Below are 24486 nucleotides of genomic sequence, written 5' to 3' on the forward strand. Positions count from 1 at the left end.
TCCGTTGCGGATCCGTTCTGCGGATCTCCGGGCGTATCCGCCGCGTATATTTTTTGCTATGTGGGAAAGTTATATTAGGAGAATGAAGTCGTAATAAAATCAAAGTCAAATTGAAAAATGCGGCAGAAGAAGAACCTTGTTTTTCAATATAAAACCAAAAATAAGAAAACGAACAACAATTTTCTTCATTATTTGCGCCTCCGGACTGAACCAGGACTGAACCGGGACTAAAGGAGGTCTGAGACCAGACCGGGACTGAGACCAGGACTTAGACAAGGACTGAGTCAGGGAACAAGACTGAGACCGGGATCAGACAAGAACTGAAAACGGTTCAGTCCTGGTTCAGTCCGTATGCGGCGCAATAGTCCCGCATCGCATTTTAAGTCACGGAAACGCCATTTCCCATTTCTGTGACTTAAACCAGAACTAAACTACTAAACCGTTTTCAGTCCTGGTCTGGTCAGGTCGGAAAGTATGAATGATACACGGATTCTTCTCCTTTACAAAATGCTCCAAATTCTCCATTCTCCACTCATTCATACTTTCCGAGCAGCCGATATTCTCGTAATATTATGACTTTATTTTGACTACGACTTTATTCTCATAAAATTACTACTTTATTCTTGTAAGTTTACGACTTTATTCTCGTAAAATTACGACTTTATTCTCGTAAAATTACGACTTTTCTGGCTTCGACTTTATTCTCATAATATTACGACTTTAATGTATTTTTTTAAATGTGAAGGAACATTTGGATTTCAAATTTCATAAACATGACCCCAGTTTTGAGGTAAACACACTGCAAAAACTAAAATCTAGCCAACTTAATTATAACAGGAAGTAACTTAAGTACATTTCACTTGATAAGTAAAATTATCTAATAGAACGTGACCTTTTGTACTATGGAAATACATCTTGCTATACTTACGAAAAACAAATCTCTGCAGTTAAAATATAATGGCACATACAATGTCACTACTGTGTAGGCTTGTTCTGAAAGAATGCTTTCAAAACTGGATTTGTTCACACCTCTCGTCTACTACAGTCTGCTCAGATTCTCATTCATGTGTGAAAATGATAGAATCGGTACGTATGTCTGAATCTTCTTGGTCATCTCATTTAGAACAATGTTCAAGTGAATGAAAATGTTCTGCTGTATAAGTAGTTTGTCAGTAGGGGGCGGTGTTTCTTCCAGAAATATTCATTCTACAAATCCAACTCACTGGTCTCCGTATGGGATTGAATTGACCACCATGGAGACTAGCAGAAGACGGCACAAACCAAGTTATATTTCAGATCTGTGAATAGCCAACCCCACTCACAATAAGAATGTAAGTGAAATGCATGTTTACCAAGACACTTTTGAAAAATAAAACCACCCCTTATGAAATACTATATAGATCGCCATTAATGCTGTACTGTGGAACATTCAAGACAGGAATAAAAGTTCATAGTTCCCGTTTATTAGTGACATACATAAAAATCGACAGCTCAACCGGTGTTTTAAGACATTTTAATAAGTAAAAATTCTTTGATTGGCATTATTAATACATTAAGTGCACAAACATTACATACCACATATAAAATACAATAAACATCACTAACCCTATTCAAGTATTTTCTCATATTATTATCCCATATAAAAATAGCGCTAACGTAGAGTAACTTTTTAAATTTCAGTGCCATTTTCAGTCATAACCATTACATAAGCAGCATGTAGAAGTATTCGTCTTTGTGTGTAGTATTATTTAAGCCCGTGACACCTCCAGCATCTCCTCCACGGTCAGGAGTTTCTCCCTGGGCTTCCCCACGGCCTCTCCTCTCCGGCTCTCCACCTGGTCGATCTTCTCCCAGTCAGAAAACGTCACTGGTTTTATCCCTGAAGAATTACACCAATATAAATACATCTCTTAAAAACAGCTCTTACTATTTTGCATCTTCGACAATGTTTGCTTCGTCAAAAAACACTTAGTTATTTAACTTAGAAAGAAAAAAAAAACATTGATGAGAGGGTGTGTCTAAACATCTGACTGGTAGTGTATGATTAAACACCAGTCAAAAGTTTGGGCATGCTCTCTTTGCTTTTTTTTTTCTTGCAGTTAGAACTCTCTGCTTTTTGCTCCCCGTTGAAAGCAGCAGTAGCAATCACATTACCAAAATTTTAGCATCGTTGCACTGGCTTCCTGTTCATTTTAGAACTGATTTTAAGATTTTATTGTTTGTTTTTAAAGCTTTGGATGGCCCCACAGTACGTCTAGGACCTCATCCAGATTTACATCCCTGTGCGCACTCTGCGGTCTGAGGGCCGGCTCCAGCTCGTGGGGCCTAAGACGAGACTTAAAACCAAGAGGACAGGACCTTCTCTGTGACCGGCCCCAAACTCTGGAACACTCTGGAACACCCCCCCCTCACGTCCCAACAGCCCCACAGTTGAGAGTTTTAAGTCTTGTCTTAAAGGTTGTATGGAGGATTTTTTTTTGTTTCAAGTTGTCAATGATAGCATTATATAGGTGCAGTAGCCTTGTAATTATGATGACCAAAAAAAAGAGAATAAAAATTCATCAACTCTGGACGTGGTGGGGCCAGCTAAACATTTGTCAATAGATAACGACACTGCCTCGTTATCTGTTAGCTGACAGGCTGTCAATCAATCTCCCTACGTTTCTAGCGTAACTGACTTGCCTGCGCGCCGCCGGTACGTAGTTTACGTACGCCTGTCACGCAGTCCACAGACGCAAGCCGCACAGACGCTGTTTACTCCACCAACGCAACAGTTCTTAGCGGCTTTTTTTTGACCTATATCTTCCTCGCAGTTCGCACAAAGTTTGTTGCAATGGCGACAAGAATCCAGGAGCAGTTAGCCGCAAAAGAAAGTCCGTTTTTGATGTCGCTGAAAGAAGAAGACAAGGGGAAAAGCAGCGAAGCCAAACTAAGGTGATTCTTATAGATTCATTCCAGCGATGGCGCGACTGAAGCAGACGCAGGGTCTAAAGACTGACGCATTGGTCGCCAAATTACTCCTGGACAGGTCACTTCTACTTATTATGAAAACGTACTTTATTACCAAGAGCTAGTCAAACGTTTTTCAGGACACGAAAGCGATATCCTATGTCTGAAAACGTAATTTTCAAGGCAAAGAAAGAGTCTGCTTGCTGCTGCGTGTTGTAGCTAGTTCATTCGCACGGAATCTCCGCGCAACCTTCTCTGCACCCCTTTCCTGCTCCTCTCCCCGCTGCCCGTTCCGCTCTTCCCCCTGCTCCTCACTTCTCCGGGCACGGAATCTCCGCGCACCGCTCCCCTCTCCCCTCTCCTCTCCCTGCTCCCTGCTCCCTGCTCCGCTCTTCTCCCTGCTCCTCACTTCTCGTCCGCGAACGAAATGTCCGCACACCCGCTCCCCCCGCTCCTCACTTCTCCGCCTTGCCTAACCAACACTGTAGTTAGTTGTTTACAAGTCATGTGCAGCGCACCGGCTGTAAACAAACCTGTTTCTGGCGTAAAGAGGAGGAGGGAGGAGGCGTTTCTACGTAGGAGCTGTAGGGGAGGGGGGGTGGTTTCACGCATGCGCAACATTTGAAAAAGGACAAACAGTCGCTGGATTTCTCGTTCCTTGGAAAATCCTCTATACAACCTTTAAGAACCACTTTTATTCTCTGGCTTTTAACACTGTGAGTTAAGTGCTCCTGTCTTTGATTTATTTTTATTTATTTATTGGTTTTATTTTCTGCCTTTATTTATTGATTTTATTATTTTTAGTCATTAATTGATTCTGAACATAATTCTGTTGACTTTTTAGAGTTAAATATTTTATATTGCTATGTGAAGCATTTTGGAAACTGTTTTATTTATGAAATGTGCTATACAAATCAAGTTGGATTGGATAAATATTTTTTTACTAAGCAAACGGTGGCTTCTTTGAGAATTTGAATGTAAAATGTATATTTAAAAAAAGTATAATTTACTTTTTCATTTGCTACATAATTAATTTGATGAGTTCCGTATATATATAAAATGTAGAAAGTAAAAAAAAAAAAAAACACTGAATGAGGTGGTGTGTCTAAACTTTTAACTGCTAGCGTATGTTGCCTCTCTCACCTCTTTGGTCCAGCAGTGCTTGGATGCTGTCGGAGCCAGGCTTGCGTGTGGATACGTCCAGAGCTCCAGAGCCCATGTCCTCGAGCAGGGAGCGAGCCGTGTCGAAGCTGCTGTTCATGGTGGTGGCTATGACCCCAGTGGGACCAGTCTTCAACCAGCCGCTCACGTACAGGCCTGCACACACACATGCACAGAGAACATGTTAAGTTTCCACACTTCTTGGGGATACAATACAAAAACTTACTGTACATTCATTTCCTGGAGGCTGATCCTAACCCGAACCACAGTCACTACTTGCCTAACTTTAACCTAAACCCAAACCATAACCTACTACTATTTTATCCTACAGCTTAAATGGCTCATATGATGCCATTTTCTGATCTACTTATAATGTTGTTTCCTCATCACAAACAGACTTGGAGTTGTATTTATTTAATACACAAACCCTGCACATTTAGGCTGAGTTCTGTTCCACCTTATGATGTCATGTGGTAATACAGGAAGTGTTCCACTGTGTTTTTAAACTCCAGGCACCTTCACTAGAATCATTTGGACCATTTTAGCTCTGGACTTGTCAATTTCTACTGCACAAAAAGGTAAAAGGTAGGAAAACTACTGCTTCATGACATCACAAGGTGGAACAGAGGATGCTGAGGTTTGGTGATGTAGACTGTCCCCCCTGAACTTCCACTTTACTGTGGTGGGGGAGTTTGAATACCCGAATGATCCTAGGAGCTATGTTGCCCAGGGCATCATGCCTCTGGTAGGGTCTCCCCTGACAAACAGATCCTAGGTGACGGGTCAGACTAAGAGCAGTTCACAACACCTTTATGAACTGTATAAAATCAAGGACCCCGACATCTCCTGGTATAGTGCAGCTGGGGCCTCACCCTGGAGCCAGGCCTGCAGTTGAGGTTCAAATGCGAGCGCCTGTGGTCCACCCTCCTGTGGGCTCACCACCCGCAGAGGGGTTCATTGGGGTTGGGTGCGCAGAGAACTAGGTGGCAGTCGTGAATGGGTGTCTCAATGACCCAGTCCACAGACACAGCATCTGGCTGTGGCGACGTGGACCGTCACCTTGCTGGGGGGAAAGGAGCCTGAGCTTGTGCGGGTGGTTGAGAGGTTTCTTTCTACAGTGCGAACGAGTGGAATAAGAAGACGAAAGAGCAAGGCAGAACATTTCATAGGTAATATTTTATTTTGTAGGCCTATGATATGAAAAACCAGGACTGAACCTGGAGGAGTAAACCAGGACTTAATCAGGACTAAAGGACTAAACTAGGACCAGGACTACCAGCACTACAGGACTCGTGGGGCAGGGTGTCTGCAAAAGGTGTTTGGGTCGTGGGGTGCGGAGCTCTGCGCCAGACCTTTCGCCTGTGGTCACCCAACAGTCTATGTGGGTGCACCTCCGGGCCTGTCCCGACACTCAGAAACATAACGAAGCCTGGCCCGCTTTGTTGACGCATTTGTTCCAATAGACAGCGGTAGTCAATGCGAGATCTACCATTCTATATATCTATGTGAATGAAATAAAACGCCACTTGGCTTAAAGCTCACAAGAGTCAATATAGGACCTTTAAAGTAGCTCTATTTATGCTACTAAGGTTAGCATAGCTGTTTAAACATAATAAAACTGGATATTTTGTTGTCTGGTTGCTGTGTAACTTAAATAATTGCAGTATTTGTGACTATTCAAATTGCAATTATAACCACAATTGCAATTTGAATAGTGAGTCCAACTGAGATACTGTAACATCTACATAATTAATAACTGTGTCTGTGTGTGTGTGTGTGTGTGTGTGCATTGTTTTGCCTTCTCTAGCTGTTGTGCTTGGATTACACCACTAGATAGCAATGCAGTGCATTTTTTAGGTTTAGAAAAAAGAGTAGCCTTAGGGGCCTTTATTGAATGAGCGTCTCCAATGATAACTCAGGTAAATGCACTATTATTGTCGTATTGTAGTATTTCACTTTGTCTGCTTTGTACCTGGAGCCTGCGTAACCCGGCCCATATCATTAGGGATTATGGCCTTGCTGGGGTCAAAGGGCACGGCCGGGTCTATGGGCAGACTCTTGTAGCCGATGCTGCTGATGACCAGACCACAGGGCACCACTTCCTCCTCTGTGGTGAGCACTGCCCGAGCCCCCTCTCCCGAGCCCTGGAGGTCAGACACAAAAATAAAATGTCAATGAAACAGAGAATTACCCGGCAGGAAGTTTTCTAATTCAAATCTGAGTTCTTTTGTTATTTTTTCTTGTATTGCACAGGTGTTTTTAAGATGCCTTTCATTTATGCTCAGACCTCAGAATGACATTTTCTCTGAGTTTGTGTGTTCCAGTGCTCAAGTCGGAAAAGCAATGACCAGTGCATTACAGTTTATGTACAATAATGACTTGAACTAAAGGTAAAAAAACACAAGTACAATCAATATTTTAACTGTCGGATATCAAAGTTTATCAGTACACACCCACTCGAAACTAGCTCGAGAGTCCAAAATGTTGCCCAAGTTTCAATTTAATTCATTTCTGAATTCAGAACCAGGGCAGTAGACAGGGAGGGACAAAGGGACCTGTTGTCCTGGGCCCCAGGGTGTTCCCAGAATTGAACCCTCTTCCTATTAATTTATATTAGAGGGGGCCCGTGTAAGGCTTCTGTTGGATAGTGCTAGCTAGTTTGTGATTGTAGTTTTTTGCGTGAGAGAATTGCCTAACATCACAAATCAGCTCATCTGTTGCAGTTCCAGCTAAGTCAGTTCTTTCTAGGTCAGATTGTGGGCTGGGCGTATTTTCAGTGCATGAAAGTGGGGAAAATACAGTAACTTCAAGTCTGATTAATCGATTTCCTAGTTGATGACATCAGCTGCAAAGTATGGATAAAAAGTATAGCTTGTGTACCTCCAGCTTGTTGACAGCCAGTCTGAGAGCAGCAGTCCTGGTTCCACTGGGGTCTGGCAGCACCTCCAGAGGACTCCTGCAGAAGAGGAAGCCCCAGCTCCTGCGGGCTGAGTTCCTCCTCTGCTGCTCCTTCTCCCCGGGTGGCTCCAGGGCCGTCTTCAACAGCAGCTCGGTCAGACGCTTCCTCGGACGCGCCACATCTACGCCAAAAATAGCTCTGTCTCACTCAATTGGAATTTGTACACTTTATTCTTGGACTGTCTTTATCACCTGTGGTTTGATTGACACTGTTTACAGGCCTGCACAGGAGCAAATAACACAACATTTAATTACTGTGTTTTGTTATGCAATAACAGTATTATTGTAATATTTGAATGGGCCCATATTACACTGTCTTCATGCATGTTATAATGTTGTTTCCTCATCACAAACAGACCTGGAGTTGTGTTTTGTTTCATTTACACATGTTTAACACACAAACCCTGCAGATTTAGGCAGAGTCTCTTCTCTCAAATGGAAAATACTGCATTCCTATAGGACACAGGACGTGCTCCACTGTGTTTTTAAAGTCCATACACCTTACCTAAAGTCATTTAGATAATTTCAGCTCTAGAATTGCCAATCTCTACTGAACAAAAGGTAAAAGGTAAAAGTTAACCGTTAAAAACGAGTTGGAACAGAGTATTTAAAGCTTTGGAGATGTAGACAGACTAATAATAAAGAGTTACTCAAACATGTATGAATGAAACAAAACATAACTCCAGGTCTGTTTTTGAGGAGGTAACAACATTATAACATGACTTAAAGCTCACAAGAGTCAATTTTGCGTAATATCGGACCTATTTATTGGACCTAGTCTATTTAACAAACTCATAACATTTCTAGTCACCCATTTTGTCTCTCACAGTGCAAAAAAAAGTGTAAAATATCTGAAGAAGTGCTAATTTCCTGTCAGAGCGTGCAAACAACAGCTAATCTCTGTGGTCAGAAGTGCATTAGTTTAGCGCTCAAGGTTAGCTAAATGAGTTTTATCTGCACAGCCTTCACCGTGCTCTGTGGTGTCACATGTGTCATTTCCTGTGTTTGGCTTCACTTGCCTTTGCTCTATAAGCTCACACAAGTTCCATTCTGTCCAACCACAGGCTCCCTAAACGGGCTCTCTGTGGTTAACGTATATGAGTCTGCCATGCGTCTACTTACAAACACATGCAAAGACTATAACCTTACATTTTGGTACACCGTATTATTTTCAGATAGTTTAAAGGTCCTATATTACACAAAATTGACTCTTGTGAGCTTCTAGTCTTGTTATTATGTTGTTACGTTCTCAAAAACAAACCTGGAATTGTGTTTTGTTTCATTTACACTTCATTTACTGTCCACATCTCCAAAGTCGTCAAGTTGTTTTCAAGTTAATGGCTCCATTTTGAGATTATCCAAATGATTCTAGTGATGTGTGGAGTTTAAAAACATACTGGAGCACTTTCTGTATTACCACATGACATCAGAAGGTGGATCAGAGTGTTTAAGAGAAGAACTCAGCCTAACTATGCAGGGTTTGCGTGTGTGTGACTCCGTCACAGTGTGAAACATGAATTTGTGAATGAACGTGACTGAACGTGACTGAAACAAAACACAACTCCAGGTATGTTTGTGATGATATACAGAGATGTTTTTATAAGAAAGGAGCCTTAAAGTTTGCCAGTTTTGTCTTACTCAAGCTTCATACCAGTGTCTGGTGATGCTGATTTATTTTTAGTCGCAAAGAAGAATGAGCCTCAAATGAATCTCTCATTTGGGTTGCCAGTTTCTAGGGATGCACCAATCACATATGGGTATCGGTTATCACTTATGACTAATTTGCAAGATTAGATATCGGCTTCCAAATATCGGTTCAGGCAATACCCTGGCTGAACATAAATTGATGTAATAAGACCATTTACTGATTGCAGCCAACGCAGAAAGTCTCATGATGTTTGAATTTGTATGTATTAAGTTGTTCTGTAGTTAAAAAACAAGAACAGGACACTTTCAGATTAATTTTGTCTTATTTTATTTTAGTTTCAAGAAAATAAATTCTTGTAAAATGTTTTCAGCCTCTGCATTGGTATGGGTAGATATCGGGGATTGAAATATCGTAAAATCCGGACTATTGAGCGCACCTGAATATAAGCCGCATCAACTAAATTTTAACAACATTTAAAATTGAACATATATAGACCGCACCTGAATATAAGACGCAGGTGTCCACGTCTTCAAGAACGTTATTAAGTTTGGGCCGATTTTATCGCCTCTGAAAGTTTTTGTCATCTTTTGCATTGAGTCAGTTTGTCACGTCACTATCGGCTCACTGATGTCGAGCTCACGTGCAGCAGCTCGATTTCCTTCTTCCACAGTCACATCAATTGCCGTTAACTTAAAAGCTGCATCATCTGCATTTCTTTGTGGGTTTTCCATGAAGATGGTGTGTGCATGAAGCGCAAAATGACTGTTCAAAACACAATCAGATAGCATCTTCCTTGGTACTTCACCCCGTCTCTCCCTGCGCTCTACGGCGCATGAGTCCTGCAAGAGCCACTGTCCTGTCTGTATCATGTCAGTGTCTTGGAAGATTTGAGCAGACTTCAGACTCTCTCCAGGGCGGGGTTAGTTCTATCAATCAGGTATGAGTGGATGTCCAAGAAGAATGAAGTTTGAGACATTTTTTTCTCGTCATTTCTGCAGATGGGTAAGACGTATCATCCTCACTGATGTTAATTTAGCATCATAACTTATTTTATCACACGGCGACAAACTATTTGAGTGCACTGACAATATCTCTAGCTAGTGTAGCAACTTCAGCATGAGTGCAGCGGCGTTTTCTGCACTCAGGCTGCAGAAAACAAAGAATCCGTCCATATATTCGCCGCATCGTTTTATTAGCCATAGGGTTCAAAGTGTGAGAAAAAAGTAGCGGCTTATAGTCCAGAATTTACGGTACATGCTGGATTGATGCATCACTACCAGGTTCAGTGCTAAAATCATGTTGGTTTGTGTAATCCCCAGTGGTCCAGGTAGGTTCCACAATGGTCCACGGGCTTATACTAGTCTATGAGCTCTTATACTTGCTCAAGATCATTCTAAAGCTATTCAAGAAAGGTTCATTCAGTTAAATTTCAGTATTGACTAGCATCTGATTTTCAATACTTTTAACAACCTTAATATGCCAGCTAAGACACTGGCAGTTCAGTTGTGATTGTAGTACCTTTTTTAAAACAAACAGTGAGAGCGCAGGCTACAGACAGTCCCTCTTAAAATCTTATATGTGCCCAGAGTGCAAGATACCTTTAAGTGCTTCAGCGATGCCCTCAAAATCAGCTGCCACCATCTCAGGTTTGGTCCCAGGCAGGTTCACCATTTCTCTGAGTTCCTGGTAAGCAAAAAAGTATTATTATTATTATTATGCAAAACAACTTTCTCCATCTAAACTCAGACAAGAAAGAAGTCAGAGAGACAGTGTCATCAGTCGCCGGTCTCTCTCTAAAACCTTCAAATCAAACTAGAAATCTTGAGGTAATAATGGACCCAGACTTGAACTTTAACATTCACATCAAATCAATAACATCTACAGCCTTTTACCATCTAAAAAACAGCAAAAGGTATAGTGTCTAAAGCAAGCGAGACTTATCCAGTAGGTTAGACTACTGCAGTAACAGACCGTGCATTTCACACCTAAGCCTTCAGTAGTGCTCTGTCTGAAGCAATCCACTCCTCAATAACTATCTTATGGTTATAAAAGCTGTCTTATTATACAGAAACACAGTATAAAGAGCCGGTGCATCACAAATAGATAACTTCTGTAGCCACAATCTGTAGTGGGCATGGTACGCGGGGGTACACTGTCCACCCACTTCTCCTGACGTGAGATATAAAAAAATAACAATAAATAATATAAAATAGCTACAACTTAAATGTCAAATTGGAGCTATTGGCAACGGTGAAAACAACCTGCATAGACTCATGATATCTGCACTACTCTCCTATAGTGACCTGAACCAGGACTTGACCGGAACAGCTCTGAACTGGAACTGGACCAGCACTAGACCAGGACTGAGTGTCGGGACGGGCCCCCACATAGACTGTTGGGTGATCGCAGGAGAAAGGACTGGCACAGAGCTCCGCGCCTCTAACAGAGGTCAGTGCAGCCATCGCCCGATCGAGCTTTGCAGACACTCTCTCACTCACTCTCTCTCTCTCTCCAGGGTTGGATCTGGTTTGGACCTGGTTTAGTCCTGGTTTAGTCCTCCTGGTTCAGTCACGAATCACGTACCCCCACTTTAAAACTCCCCACTAAACACTGGTCATTAATAATCATAAAACACAGTAATAATTATTTGGATTGGCGTAGCCGTTACAGATGCAGTTTGGTCCTTTGGCTGGTTCGCTCTCTGACTGTCCAATCCGAGCATCAGAAAAGCTCTGAAAGGAAGCCGACAGACCATTTGAAATTATTTAATAGTAATATAATTAACACCAGTTTTTGATTCCGATATTTTTTTAGGCCAGCACAGGAGGCCGTGCAGGGTCTGACGGTCCACCACTGGACTACTATAACGACCTTGCTCACTGTGAGACAGCTGCAGTACATCCAAAAAACTGCTGCTCGGGTCCTGACTTGAACCAGCAAGTACGAGCACATGTGTCCTGGTCTCAGGTCTCTGCACTGCCCCCTGTGGCTAAGAAACTTTAAAGCAGCTCTGCTTGTACAAGTCTCTCCATGACCGAGCACCAAAGTCCATCTGTGACATGTTAGTTCCATATGAACCATCTGCACTCTGAGGAGCTCAGCAACCTCAGCAGTCTCCTGCTGGTGCCCAGAGTCACGACTAAACACGGTGAGTCAGAGTTTTGATTTGTTTGTATTATGATTTTAATGTATTTATTCTGTTTGAATTACTTACAAATAAATTTGCCTTGTCTTGTCTTGCCTATTATTATTGTCTTGCCCTTATCTAAGTAAAACCAGCTTAACAACATTTTACAAGCTGCTTAATTGGTGTTTGACAAAGCACTGACTACAGTTTATCTCATAATCATCTTGTGTTGATCTAACATGGGCTGGGTCATTTACTTAACCAAACGCTGTGCCAATAGTAACAAAGAGAGCAAACACCTGCTGTGCCTAAAATCACTCTAAAAAGAATTAATCTTAATAAAATAAACAGGGTGAATTATGCTGATAAAACTAAACAAATAATGGCAAAAGAAAAAATCTTCCATGAATTTGAGCAAAATGTGTCTTGCCCAGGTACAGATATAAGTAAGTAAGTAAGTAAGTCTTTATTTATAGAGCGTTTTTCACACATTTTGGTCACAAAGATGCTTTACAGAGCATTATTCATTCACTCTATACCTGGTGATGGTAAACTACTGTTGTAGTCACAGCTGCCCTGGGGCAGACTGACAGAAGCATGGCTACCATGCCAATTGGCGCCATTGGTCCCTTCGATCACCACCTCCAAGCACACACCAATTTCATACTAGGCAAATATTGTATAAGCAGCTCTTTCGATCAAAATAAGTGCTGTATACTGTCTGCATCTAATTATTAAGCTTTTTATTGTCCAAAAATCAAGAAGCATGCTAGTTGTTATTATGTTTATTGTGACTGCTCCATGCTGGTCTCTGAGTTGTTAAAATGCGTTTAGAAAATCAGTGTTTGCGTGCGCTGCGGGTGGTGCGGACTTGTAGTTTACTGAAGTCATGCTGGGACACCCGAGTGGATTCGTGTATAGGGCGCTCTGGATTGTGGGGCGCACAGTCATTATAGGCATTGGGTTGGAGGCTTAAGAATGCGCCTAATAGTCCGGAAAATATGGTACTTCTGTTTTTAGTGAATATACCAGCTTGTCAAAGCCTGATCCCGTCAGATCTCAGAAGCTCAGCAGGGCCGGGCCTGGTTAGTACTTGGATGAGAGACACTGGGAAAATCAGGTGCCAGAGTCAGGTGACTGTTGTTGTGTCCTTAGGCAAGGCACTTCACTCACATTGCCTAGTATAAAAGAGGTGTGTGTGAGTGAGTACTGCGGGTGGTTGGAGGGGCTGAGGGCACAGATTGACAGCCTTGCTTCCATCAGTTTGCCCCAGGTCAGCTGTGACTACAATAGTAGTTTACCACCATTAAGTGTGGAGTGAATGAATAATGCTCTGTAAAGCATCTTTAAGTGTCCAGAAAAGTGCGATATAAAACTGATGTATTATTATTTATTATTATTTCACATTTTAGAATAGAATAGAAAGCCTTTATTGTTATTATACAATAGTATAATGAAATTCAGAGCTGCTCCGTCAAAGTGCAAGTATTAATTCATTAATAAATAAATCAAATTAACAGTTGTCATTAAGTATGGTGACAACTTTGGGGAAGAAGCTATCAGATAAGATAAGAAGATAAGATAAAAATACTGCTTTTACAATAATCTGTCTACAGCACCAGTTCAATAGTAACAGCTGCTGTTGTTGTGTGTGCATACATCAGCCTCAGTCTCTGTGGTATGCCTCTTTACATAACCTCATCACTTCCTGTACGTTTGGTGGTTTTCAGACAGAGAAGTATACTGTCAAGCTAAGACACTACTTAGATAAAGTCCCTGGAGTTTTTTTTTTTTTTTGGTTAAAGCAGACCTATTCTGCAAAGTAGTATTTTTAAAGATTTAAATCATGTCAGAGGAGTTTCCTTTGAAGTTGTATTTGGGGTGATTTGTGCATTCTGAAGATGCTATTTTGCCGATCAACCCCAGTTTTCACCACCATCAGCACACGGCCACCGCTCTGCACTTACTTCATTCTCCAATTTTCTTTTCTTAATCTGTGAAATATGTAGTTTTCAAACTCATCAGAGCATTCGTTTTTATTTAGTTGTTTAAGATATTGTGATTTAAAATGTGCAAATTATAACATAATATTCACAAGTGATTATAACTAAAGAGCAGACAAAACCATAATACGGTAGGTCTTCTTTAAAGTGATGTTTCTGTAGAGAACAGGGTGCATCCCTGTTCTTTTAATAATACGCTTTGGAGTTTTCCTTGTTAGGTTAGATTTTTTTCCAGAGTAAATATTGTGGTGACTCTTCCCACTGTGAATAAGTCTGCAAGTGACAAAAGCTTTATGTTGCTAAAAATATGGTACAGATCCTGTAATATTTTCTGTGTATTTGAGCAAAATTATTCTTGTATCAGAATATATGAACATTTTAAGACCAAAACGACGAGGCTCAGTGCAGTAGTTAGAGAGAGGGGGCAACAGTTTTTCAGTATAAAGTGAAGTAAAGTCGATGGACCCGAAGTGTCCCCATGAACACTTCCTATTTGGAACTGTGTTAACTGTGTCCATTTACAAACACAGTCTATGCTTTAACTACATGCCTCCTTACCTTTATAGTACAAGCCACCTGCAGCGGCCCTCTCCTGCCCACGATCAGAACTCTGCTCACACGACTCTCAGCCAGGGCCTCCAGGGCTGGGGCTGTGATGTCAGTTTTCTGAAAAATTAATCAACAATCCACATTTATAATATGGCTGATCTCTGGTTCAGCTGGCTGCTTTGCTTGACTTGGCAGTAGCGTGTTCAACGGTTAAACCAAGACAGAGGTGATGAGTGAAGAGATGACTTTTAAATCTACTAACTGGAAAGATATCATAATTAGCTAGTGCTAAAATATTGTACGTAAATGAGTCATAATGTCATGAAACTATTTGGAGAACATTACAGTCAGACACTCCTGTATGTGACTAATTTTACAAGACAACCAGTAATAGGGAAAAATAATGGCAGGCCCTGCAGCCAATTTTGAACCACGAGTGGAAAAGTGAGTGAGTATTGACGTGTTAGCCCCGCCACTTGGGGATTGTTTATCACTGTAATGGTGAACTATGACAGTGGTTTTTACGTCTTGGTAACAGATGTCACTAGTAGTTGCTTCTATAATGTTCTCAGCTAACTAAAGGCTGCCAAACACTACAGGATTTTTTGGCCTTAAACAATTTTTAAATGTGCGACAAAACGCGCATACCACAAATCTTATGAGATTTTAAATCTCCGATCACAAAGACTACAGTGGGATATGTCTGAGCACCACAGGATATAAAGTTGTGAGCGCGATCGCGTCAGCTGTTTCCTGTCTACAGTAAAGCCAGTCAGTCTGAGATTCTTAAAAGATCAGAGCACTGCACTTCTAGTTTAGATACAAGTCAAAACTGTGTTATTATTTGTGAAATGTGATACTTGGTGGTTATGATCTGACAGAGCAGCTCAGAGTCACACACACACACACACACACGCCCACAAGGAATGCAGTAGCTTCATAATCGCACATGAAGACACAAAGTCAGGTCACGCCTCCTCAAACTCAGGGAGAAGCAAATCGCAGCCAAAATGGGCAAAATTCTCCTGTAGTGTGAGGTGGCCTTAAATGTTTCTGAAGATGTACTGATGATACTTTTCAGCCTCATGCTGCTTGTTCATACTGCATGTAAAGGGCATTTCCATCATGGAGAACACCGATGAGTTTTTTGTTAAATGCACTGAAAAGTACACATTATAAACTCAAGAAAAAACGAAATAGATACAAAGTAACTAAATAAATTTGTTACCATACCTGTACTTGTACTTGTAATTTGACTTCTTTAACAGCCTAAATCAGCTCACCTGTTGTAATTCCAACTAACTTGCATTAAAGCAAAACTCAAATGAAATTCTAACTTGAGTAAGAGAGCTTCAGACAGAGAAGTGCATTCATTTAGCTTCACCTCCTCAAGGAATGTTGATGATATCAGCTTAGGGTGACCAGATTTTCAAAATAAAAAAGTGGGACATAACGGGTTTGGGGTGGTTAAAATTGTGAAACAAGTGCATAATTAAGGAAAATTGTTATGCTCTCGGCACTAATGTGAGTCAGAAGAGCAGGGTATCCCCAGGCTTAACTACCCCAAATTTAAGACTTTTTAAAACCTTTTTAAAACCACAAATGAAAATTAAAACATCCCATCCATTATGCGGGCGAAAAACAACAGATCCAATTCTAATAATGACCAACCAACTACGGTTCTATATCTAGAATCTTAAAGCCACTAAGGATTAAACCTACACTTCTCCATGATCCATCCAACGTCTTCCTCCACTCTACTGATTGTTTACTCATAGCTGCTGGTGCCAGAAACCAAAGTATTGTTTGTGCATACTCCAAATTCAGACGTTCATTCACGTTACATAATCTAGTTTTTTTTTCTCCTCCCTCCATTTAACACTGCACTGCAGCCCGGTTGAGTACACAAAAAAAATAGGCTAATGATATTTAAGACCATTGTGAAAAAAATAAGACTTGGACAACATAATTTAAAACTTAATTTATTACCATAAAATTTAAGACCTTTTTAAGACTTTTAAGACCCCGCAGCTACCATGGTAGAGTCACATTTTCTCAGTGTTTTGGTCATTTTTAAGCAGCTTTTCTGTATTTTACCGAAACAATTGACAATTTATACCTCTTTTTACTGTTGATAGGGATCAGATTGGTCAAAAATAGGGACACCTGGGACATTTCTTGTATAAAACTGGGACAAATCACTGGTTTTGGATAAATCTGCTGGGGCAGGGGACACAGGATTTAAAACTGGGTCTGTCCCTGGTAAATGGGGACGTCTGGTTGCCTTACATCAGCTGAAAAGTGTTAACTGAGCCAACCATCGAAGAAACTTGCAGATAAAAGACATATGTACCAAATATATTCTACAGTAACAGTTAGAATTCATACATTTCTGACCTTTAACATCTGAACAGGAGCGAGCAGAATGCGTGCTACGTCCAGCGCGACGTTCCCCTGTCCGAGGATCACTGCAGTGTCACAGCTCAGGTCTGGACTAAGCTACACACACACACACAGTAGGATCAAAAATACTTCAAAAAGTACCACACAATCTCAAGTATTGTGTACCTGTCGACAGCTGGGTAACCCGTTGTACCAGCCCACAAAGTCCTTCGCCGAGTATACTCCATCTAGGTGCTCCCCAGGTACTCCCATAGTCCTGTTGCCCTCTGCGCCATAACTCTACACACAATTGCATGTATGAGCATTAGCATTAAGTTCATTATATTTGGGATTTTACAAAACATTTTACACTTTCTTTCCCAGTCTGGTCATTTTTTTTGACTTTCTGGTTGGAAATCTTGACCTCAAACTAGGGCATACCATAACTGTTACCTACCAACTATGAAGTGGAGTAGGACAAAATTCATCTAATGTACACAGAAATTATTATTTGACAAATAAAACTATAAGAAAATGCTTTTACTTTGTTGAAATCATGTTTAAAGTATCAGAAATGTGAGTAGAAACTTTGGACAGAATTCTCCCAGTGTGATGTCATTGATACTGAACTGTCTGCTTACTGTAATTTTTACATATTTTACATATTTTGCAACTTTTCTTCACAAACTGCTTCTCAGTTGGTTCAAAACTATAATTTATATGCGCCAAATGATGTAGAAAATTAGAGAATCATCAAACGTCATAAAAGACTTTAACTGTCAGCAAATTTTTTTGACCTGGTCTATGGTTAAAGAGCCATTAAACCCTCTTCTGAAGCTTTAATCTTACTACTCTTTATTCAAAATCTGAAAAATCCTCCAGAGTGGGTGGTGCCACCACTGGCCACATCATGGTGGCCGGTGGTGCCAGGTGGGGGGACTCACTGGCGGCCGTTTGTCCAACCTGAAAACTCAAGTGTCCTGGCCGTAGTTGATCCTAAAGAGGCCAATACAGACACAGCTTTGACCCAAAAAGTCAGATTTTTAACAAAAATGCACGAATATGCCAAAATAAGGCCAGGGACAGGTATACACAGATAATCAGTCGGCTGATTTTGGTGTTTAGTGGCTCTTTAATATCTCTGTAATAGACATTTTTCACAATGTCTTGAAGTGCTGCAATGTAGAGTAAACGTCACTCACATTAATGTTTTTCTATGGCAAAATATGTGAGGAAATGTGTATTTTCCATCGGCTTCATAAATCTGCCCCATCACCAAATCTTCATCCAACAAGGTCGACAAGGGACATATTCTGTCCATGAAGAATTTATCCATCAAGGTAAGAAAGACCAAAACTTAAATGTGAACAATGACAATGCATTAGTGAACTACTCCTGAGCAAAACTAACATTATGGTCATGAATGAAACGTAAGTAATAAGTACCATATTTTCTGCACAATTAGGCGCTCTGGATTATAAGGCTCACTGTCATTGAATGGTCTGTTTTCGAACTTTTTTCACAAATAAACTGCACCGGACTTTAAACGAAACACAACAGCTGGATGGTTCAGTCGGCTTTGTTCAGTTGTGGCGTGTAGGGAGGGTGCTGTCTGGGACCGCTGGATTGTTGGCGTGTTCACAGTGACTCAGTTGTTCAGTTGTGTCTAGAAGTGGCACACTGCACTCGCTTTTCGGTTCGTTCCTCCGTTCTGTTCCTCGTCGGCGTGGAGTGATGAGTGTGGCTGTGGGTGTTTTTCGCTGCGCGGTCGCTGTCTGCGCCGTGTGTTTCCGTGTGCTGCGGGTGGTGTGGCTTTGTAGTTTACTGAACTCGTGCTGGGACACCCGAGTGGATTCGTGTATAGGGCACTCTGGATGGTGGCGCGCAGTCATTTTTTGATGGGGTTGGAGGCTTAAGAGCGTGCCCTATAGTGTGGTAAATACGGTAATTCATTAATAAGTAACTTGTTAACTTAGATTAATTCTAGAATTTAAATAAAAATTTGATTTCATGATGCAGATATTACACTAGACAGAGAGATTTGTGCAGATTTGTGTTCTGTTTTATTCATGACTAACATTAGTTTTGCTCAGGAGTAGTTCATTAATGCGGCGTCATTGTTCGCTTTTATGTTTTCGTTTTTCTTACCTTGATAGTTGTGGATAAATTCTTCATGGACAGAATGATGGGGCAGATTTATGAAGCTGGTGGAGAATACTTGAGACATTTCCACAGGTATTTTACCACAGAAAAGCATTAACCGGAAGTGAAGTTTACCCTACATCGCGACACTTCTGGACGATGTGAAAAAGACCTTTGACAATGAACATGAAAGAAAAACCAGCACAGAGTTCATAATTACAGAACACAAACACAACTTATAGCCTACATTCCATATTACACAAATAGAAGTAGGCCTACGGTGAGATCAAACTAGGTTCAAAATGTTCTCAAGCAAATATCGCTGATCACTACTTGTAGTATTTGAAGTGCGTACCAGTACTACAGCGTGATAGGCCTGCCTCAGCTCCTCCATGCTGATGTCCTTGCCCACGTTCACGTTGCCGTAGAAAGCGCATCGGGACTGTTTGGCCGTCTGCGTGAATGTGTTGATGACGTTCTAAAAAAAACCCAAAAGAATAAGAATAAGAGCGTGACACCATCAGCCCAAGGTACTGGTCAGATCTGTGGAGAGGAGACGCCGGTACACAATAAGAATGCATGTTTGTTTAGGTCCTATGTTACACAAAATGGATTCACGTGAGCTTTAAGCCATGTTTCTAATGTTGTTACCTCCTCAAAAAACAGACCTGGAGTTAGGGCTGAGCGATATAGAGCAAACAATATATCTCGATATATTTTGCTATATCTCGATATGTGTACAGGAAAACTCCTGCAAAAACAAATATGCCAAATTCCACAAGGTCTTTTTTTATTGAAGTGCAAGAGGTAGGCAGTTCATGTAGGAACAAAGTGCTTCTGCCACATTTAAGATTACAAAAAAATCCTTGATTACATAAATAATAATTTAACTGTAAAATAAAAGAAATAATACATGTTGCCTTCTTTTCATTCATAAATAAAACAACTCAATTCAAGCTCATCTTTGCATTAACTCTGTTAACTGTACGATAACCATGCTATGGAGCTATGAGGTTTCCCACAATCCACTGCAGATCAAACCCATCGTTTTCAAACACTATTGTATAAGTTACACTGCAACAGATTATTGATTAAAATCTTCTGCATAAATAAACTTTACATTATCAAACTTTACAACATTTAAAGTATAACCACTATAGAACCACTTCAGCCCGTTTGAGATTATAATGTGTTTAATGCAGCTTTGCACACATGTGTTTACGTTTTACAGAAACAAAACTTAAAAATCGCATGGTAGTGAGAAGTGAATGAGACACAAGCAGTAAAATCAAGGAGGCGGGGGCACGCGGGAACGATGACAGAGAAGGCAAACAAGCAAAGCGGCGAAATCAGAATTGAATATAAGCATTATATTGATATATACGATATGTCAAAATCCATATCAAGTTAAAAAAATATCTTGATATATTTTTAAAAAAAATCAAGATATCGCCCACCCCTACCTGGAGTTGTGATTTGTTCCATTCACACTTTTGAGGAATCCTGCATTATTAGTCTGTTTATGTCTCTAAAGTTGAGAATGCTCTGTTCCAATTTGTGATGTCATGTAGTGGTAGTTTTCAAGTTAACATCTACAATTTATCTGGCAATTTCAGGGCTGAAATTATCCAAACGATTCTAGTGAAGGTGTATGGAGTTTAAAAACAGAATAAAGCACTTTCTGTATTGCAACATGACATCACATGGAGCGGAGTGTTTTCAGTCTGAGCGAAGAAAATATGCAGGGTGTGTTAAACATGAATGAAACTAAATATAACTCCAGGTATGTTTGTGATGAGGAAGTAACGATATAACAAAGATAAGAAAATAGCATAATATGGGCTCTTAATGTGCGAAATTCAAGGCAACTTCTCTATTTTGGAGCATAAAAGTACAAAATAAATTCTTACAATTCTTTAAGACTTCAAGAAAAACTGCTGTTACCACAACCACACCCAGCAGACAAAACAAGAATGCAGATGGGATCAAACCTAAAACCGACATAACTATTTTTAAAATGCCTTTCTATTGTCCACAACTTCTACACTACAATTATATGAGTTGAAAGTCGTTGGAAAAGTCCCTCATCTGAATAACCAATCTTATAATTTTCTGGTCTGATAATTCTTCTCTCGGACATTCAAACCAAGTTTCACATTCACGTTCTATTTCAGAAACACAATAGCTGCTGCATTATCTGATATGCAAGATCACACCCGGTCACGTGATCCATGTAGTTATGGTTGTACACTTAATGTTATAACTCATCAAAAACATACCATAAATATGACAAGCAGATAAATGCAGTGGTTAAATCCAGTCTTAATCACGTGCAGCTTTTATCCAGACTCAAATCGGTTTATCTTTTAGTGATTTGGAGCGGGTGATCCATGCTTTTATCTCTACACGTCTTGACAACTGTAGCGTGCTGTACACTGGTATCAGCCACAGTGGCGGAGGGCCCTAGGCGAAATTGAGTTTGTTTTGTTGTTGTTGTTTTTTTGTATTTTCTTTATATTTATTGTCAAGTTTTTTTTCCATTGTTCATGAGACACGCATATCTTTATTTGAATTAGGGTGGACTGGAAACTTGTCTTATTAGTTAGGTCGCCTACTAGATAACCAGAGTTGAAAGCAGTTTTATTTTTTTGCTAGTACAATAAAATTTTTCTTTACATCCACTTACATACACTGGCTCCCCGTTCATTATAGAGTTGATTAAAAAATGTTATTGTTTATTTTTAAAGCACTTCCTGGTCTGGCTCCAACGTACATCTCAGACCTACACTTCCCTACACTCCTTCATGCTCTGAGGTCTGAGGGCCAGCTCCAACCTGTCGTCCCAAAAACGAGACTCAAAAGCCAGGGTAGCCCTGGAGTGACCCTGGGGTGACCGGACCTTTTCAGTGGTTGACCCTAAAATTAGGAACGCTCTCCACCCTCACATTAAGAGTCGATTCTTTTAATTCTTGTTTAAATACACACTTTTACTCACCGGCTTTTAACACAGCATGAGAATTGTGTGGTTCTCTGACTGTCTTTAGTCAGAGAACTGATTTTATTGATGTTATTTGCTATTTTTCTATTTGCTAATTTTAGTATTTTTTATGATTTATTGGCTTGCTTATTTATTTATTTTATGCTTTATTTTATTTAATGTGTTAATTTATATTGTGCCTCCTCTGTGCAACACTTTGGAGACTTTGTGTTGGTAAAATGTGCTATACAAATAAAGTTGGACTGGATTGTATTTTGTTTCATTCATACATGCTTGAGTAATCCTTTATTATTAGTCTGTTTACATTTCCAAAGCTCAAAAAGCTACCTTCTACTTTTTGTTCAGGAGAGATGGGAAATTCCAGGGCTGAAATCAGCAAAATGATTATAGTGAAGGTGTATTGGAGTTTAAAAACACAGTGGAGCGCTTCCTGTATTACCACAAGACATCAAATGCAAGTGTTTTTTTCTGTTTGAGAGAAGAACTCAGTCTAAGTACGTAGGGTTTATGTGTTAAATGTGTGTGATGTGTGTGAATTAAGCAAAACATAACTCCAGGTCTGTTTGTGATGAGGAAGCAACATTAGAACAGATTTGAAAATAACATAACATAGACCCTTTGAAGGTGTTATCCGTCATACTGTCAAAGGTAATTGAGTCCACCAGGCAAAAAAAAAGTGAGGATGTTCGTGCCCTGGCTGCCCCTGGACCACCCTTGATGTGGGTGCTATTGTTATTACTGTGAAATTTCACCAAATGTAAATACTCTGCATACTCTTCCCACCTCCTTGTGGTCGGCTTCCTCCACAGACACCACGCGGGTCTGAAGCCCACCGTCTGCCACTTTACAACACGGAACTTCCAACCAATAAAGACACAACTATAGCAAACCAAATATGATTTTGGTATTTTCTTCAACAGTGATGCAGAAATGTGCATGTAACTTTACTGGTGTAATTGCTTGCCAGAAATCTTCTACAGCATGGCACATAGACTAGGGGTGTGCAAAAATATCGAAATATCGATATATTGTATTGTTTAAAGCGATGATACTGTAAGGTCCAAGCATTTGTGAAGCCATAGTTGACACTTTGCACGCCTTGTTCCACCTTTTAAAATGCCTCAAAAGTAAAAGAATCCACAGAGAGCGATATAAGTGCAGTTAAAAACTTTTTTTTAATGAGCATTCACGTAATTAGGACATACAAATACAAAAAGGGGAACTTTTTAACATACAGGTGACAGGAGGTCAAAAAACTGTTTGGCTCCACTCCCATGGTGCACCTGCACTTGCCTTAAATAAGGATCCATACAGACCACAAAATAATACAAAAAATAAACATGACTTAAGTTAACTTATGATTAACATTAGCATTAATTAACTGAAAGAAAATTGTAAATAGATCAAATTATTTATCAGCAAATAATCAACAAATAATCATAGGTTTAAGCTCCCACAGATACAGTATCGATATTGTGGGCTGCTGTATAGATATATCGCTATATATCGAGTATGTTTGTATGTATTTTACTAAATTAATTTGTTACAGAGCTACAATTTTGTTGTTTGTTCAGAGGAAGAAAACTCATTTATTAGACACATTTGGGATTTTCACTGTTTTGATGATTAAAATGTTTGTGTTTCATATTAACTTTGTACAAGAAGTGGTTTAAGAAAGAGTTTTAGTACCACAGCCATAATTTAGACTTTATTTTTTATTGAACCATATCAAATCGATTTGAAATATATTGCATTTAACTGAAAGTGCACTGTATCGAGATATGTATCGTATCGTGGCTTATGTATCGAGGTATGTATCGTATCAGCAATTTCTTAATGATACACAGTCCTAACATAGACTGTATAAAGAAGTGGGCTAAGGGAGTGTGCCGTCATCCATAGCGTTCGTCTCCAGTCAAATGAAGCTCACCAATGATTGCAGTTAATGGCCAAACACCAGGATCATGGAGAGCGGGTTAATATGAACATTTTAAGAACAAAACGAGGAGCCTGAGAGCAGCAGTTACAAAGACAGGAACCACACTTTTTCAGCACAAACAGAATAGGAGCCAGAATCGATGAAGTCAGAAACTCTGTAATGCAGCCCATGCTCACCTCCTATTTGGAAAGTGGCGGCTTAAATGTGTCTTGCCCCAGTTCGGATACATCAAGCAGGTCTTGAGGTCAAAATAAGTCCTCTGTCTGCATTTTTTTACGTGAGAAACAGGAAGTGCCTGTTCAGCATGTTTTTTGCAGTGTATAATTAGTGTGTTAGAAATGTATTAGGTAAGTAACTGTAAAACTGCAAACCTGTTAAGACCGTAAAATCAAGTAGAGCAGCTCTAAAAATAAAGATGAACTGTCAGTATTAAGACAGTACATTCTGCAATCCTTTCACTGCTAACCCACAAACTAAACAAGACTAGCAGCTCATCTGTTTTCTAATATTTCAGAAGATTATTTAAGATTGGCACAGTTCTGATTCAAAGAACAAACTTACTAAAGAGGATTTCAACGTGTTAAAAAGTATGTCAAGACAGTGAAAGCTCTTGTTGTTAACACACGACAG

At 40.1% G+C, this 24486-nt stretch overlaps 1 protein-coding gene across 2 annotated transcripts in view; it reads right to left on the reverse strand.

Annotated features, from left to right (window-relative positions):
- Positions 1 to 1447: 1447 nt before the first annotated feature.
- The window catches only part of fdxr (ferredoxin reductase), a 38978-nt gene continuing 15939 nt past the window's right edge, over positions 1448 to 24486 (reverse strand). For both annotated transcript variants that reach the window (XM_020919230.2, XM_020919229.2), the window contains 9 exons: positions 19275 to 19397; positions 16964 to 17077; positions 16793 to 16894; positions 14405 to 14512; positions 10315 to 10399; positions 6991 to 7190; positions 6083 to 6254; positions 4093 to 4266; positions 1448 to 1879 (listed from right to left, as the gene is read on the reverse strand). In XM_020919230.2, coding sequence (XP_020774889.1) covers positions 1749 to 1879; positions 4093 to 4266; positions 6083 to 6254; positions 6991 to 7190; positions 10315 to 10399; positions 14405 to 14512; positions 16793 to 16894; positions 16964 to 17077; positions 19275 to 19397 — 1209 coding nt within the window. In that variant the 3' untranslated portion in view covers positions 1448 to 1748. The remainder of the gene's footprint in view (positions 1880 to 4092; positions 4267 to 6082; positions 6255 to 6990; positions 7191 to 10314; positions 10400 to 14404; positions 14513 to 16792; positions 16895 to 16963; positions 17078 to 19274; positions 19398 to 24486) is intronic.

The sequence above is a fragment of the Boleophthalmus pectinirostris genome, unplaced genomic scaffold, assembly GCF_026225935.1.
Source record: "Boleophthalmus pectinirostris isolate CB_2022bp ecotype Guang Dong unplaced genomic scaffold, ASM2622593v1 HiC_scaffold_14, whole genome shotgun sequence".
Classification (NCBI taxonomy): Eukaryota; Metazoa; Chordata; class Actinopteri; order Gobiiformes; family Gobiidae; genus Boleophthalmus; species Boleophthalmus pectinirostris.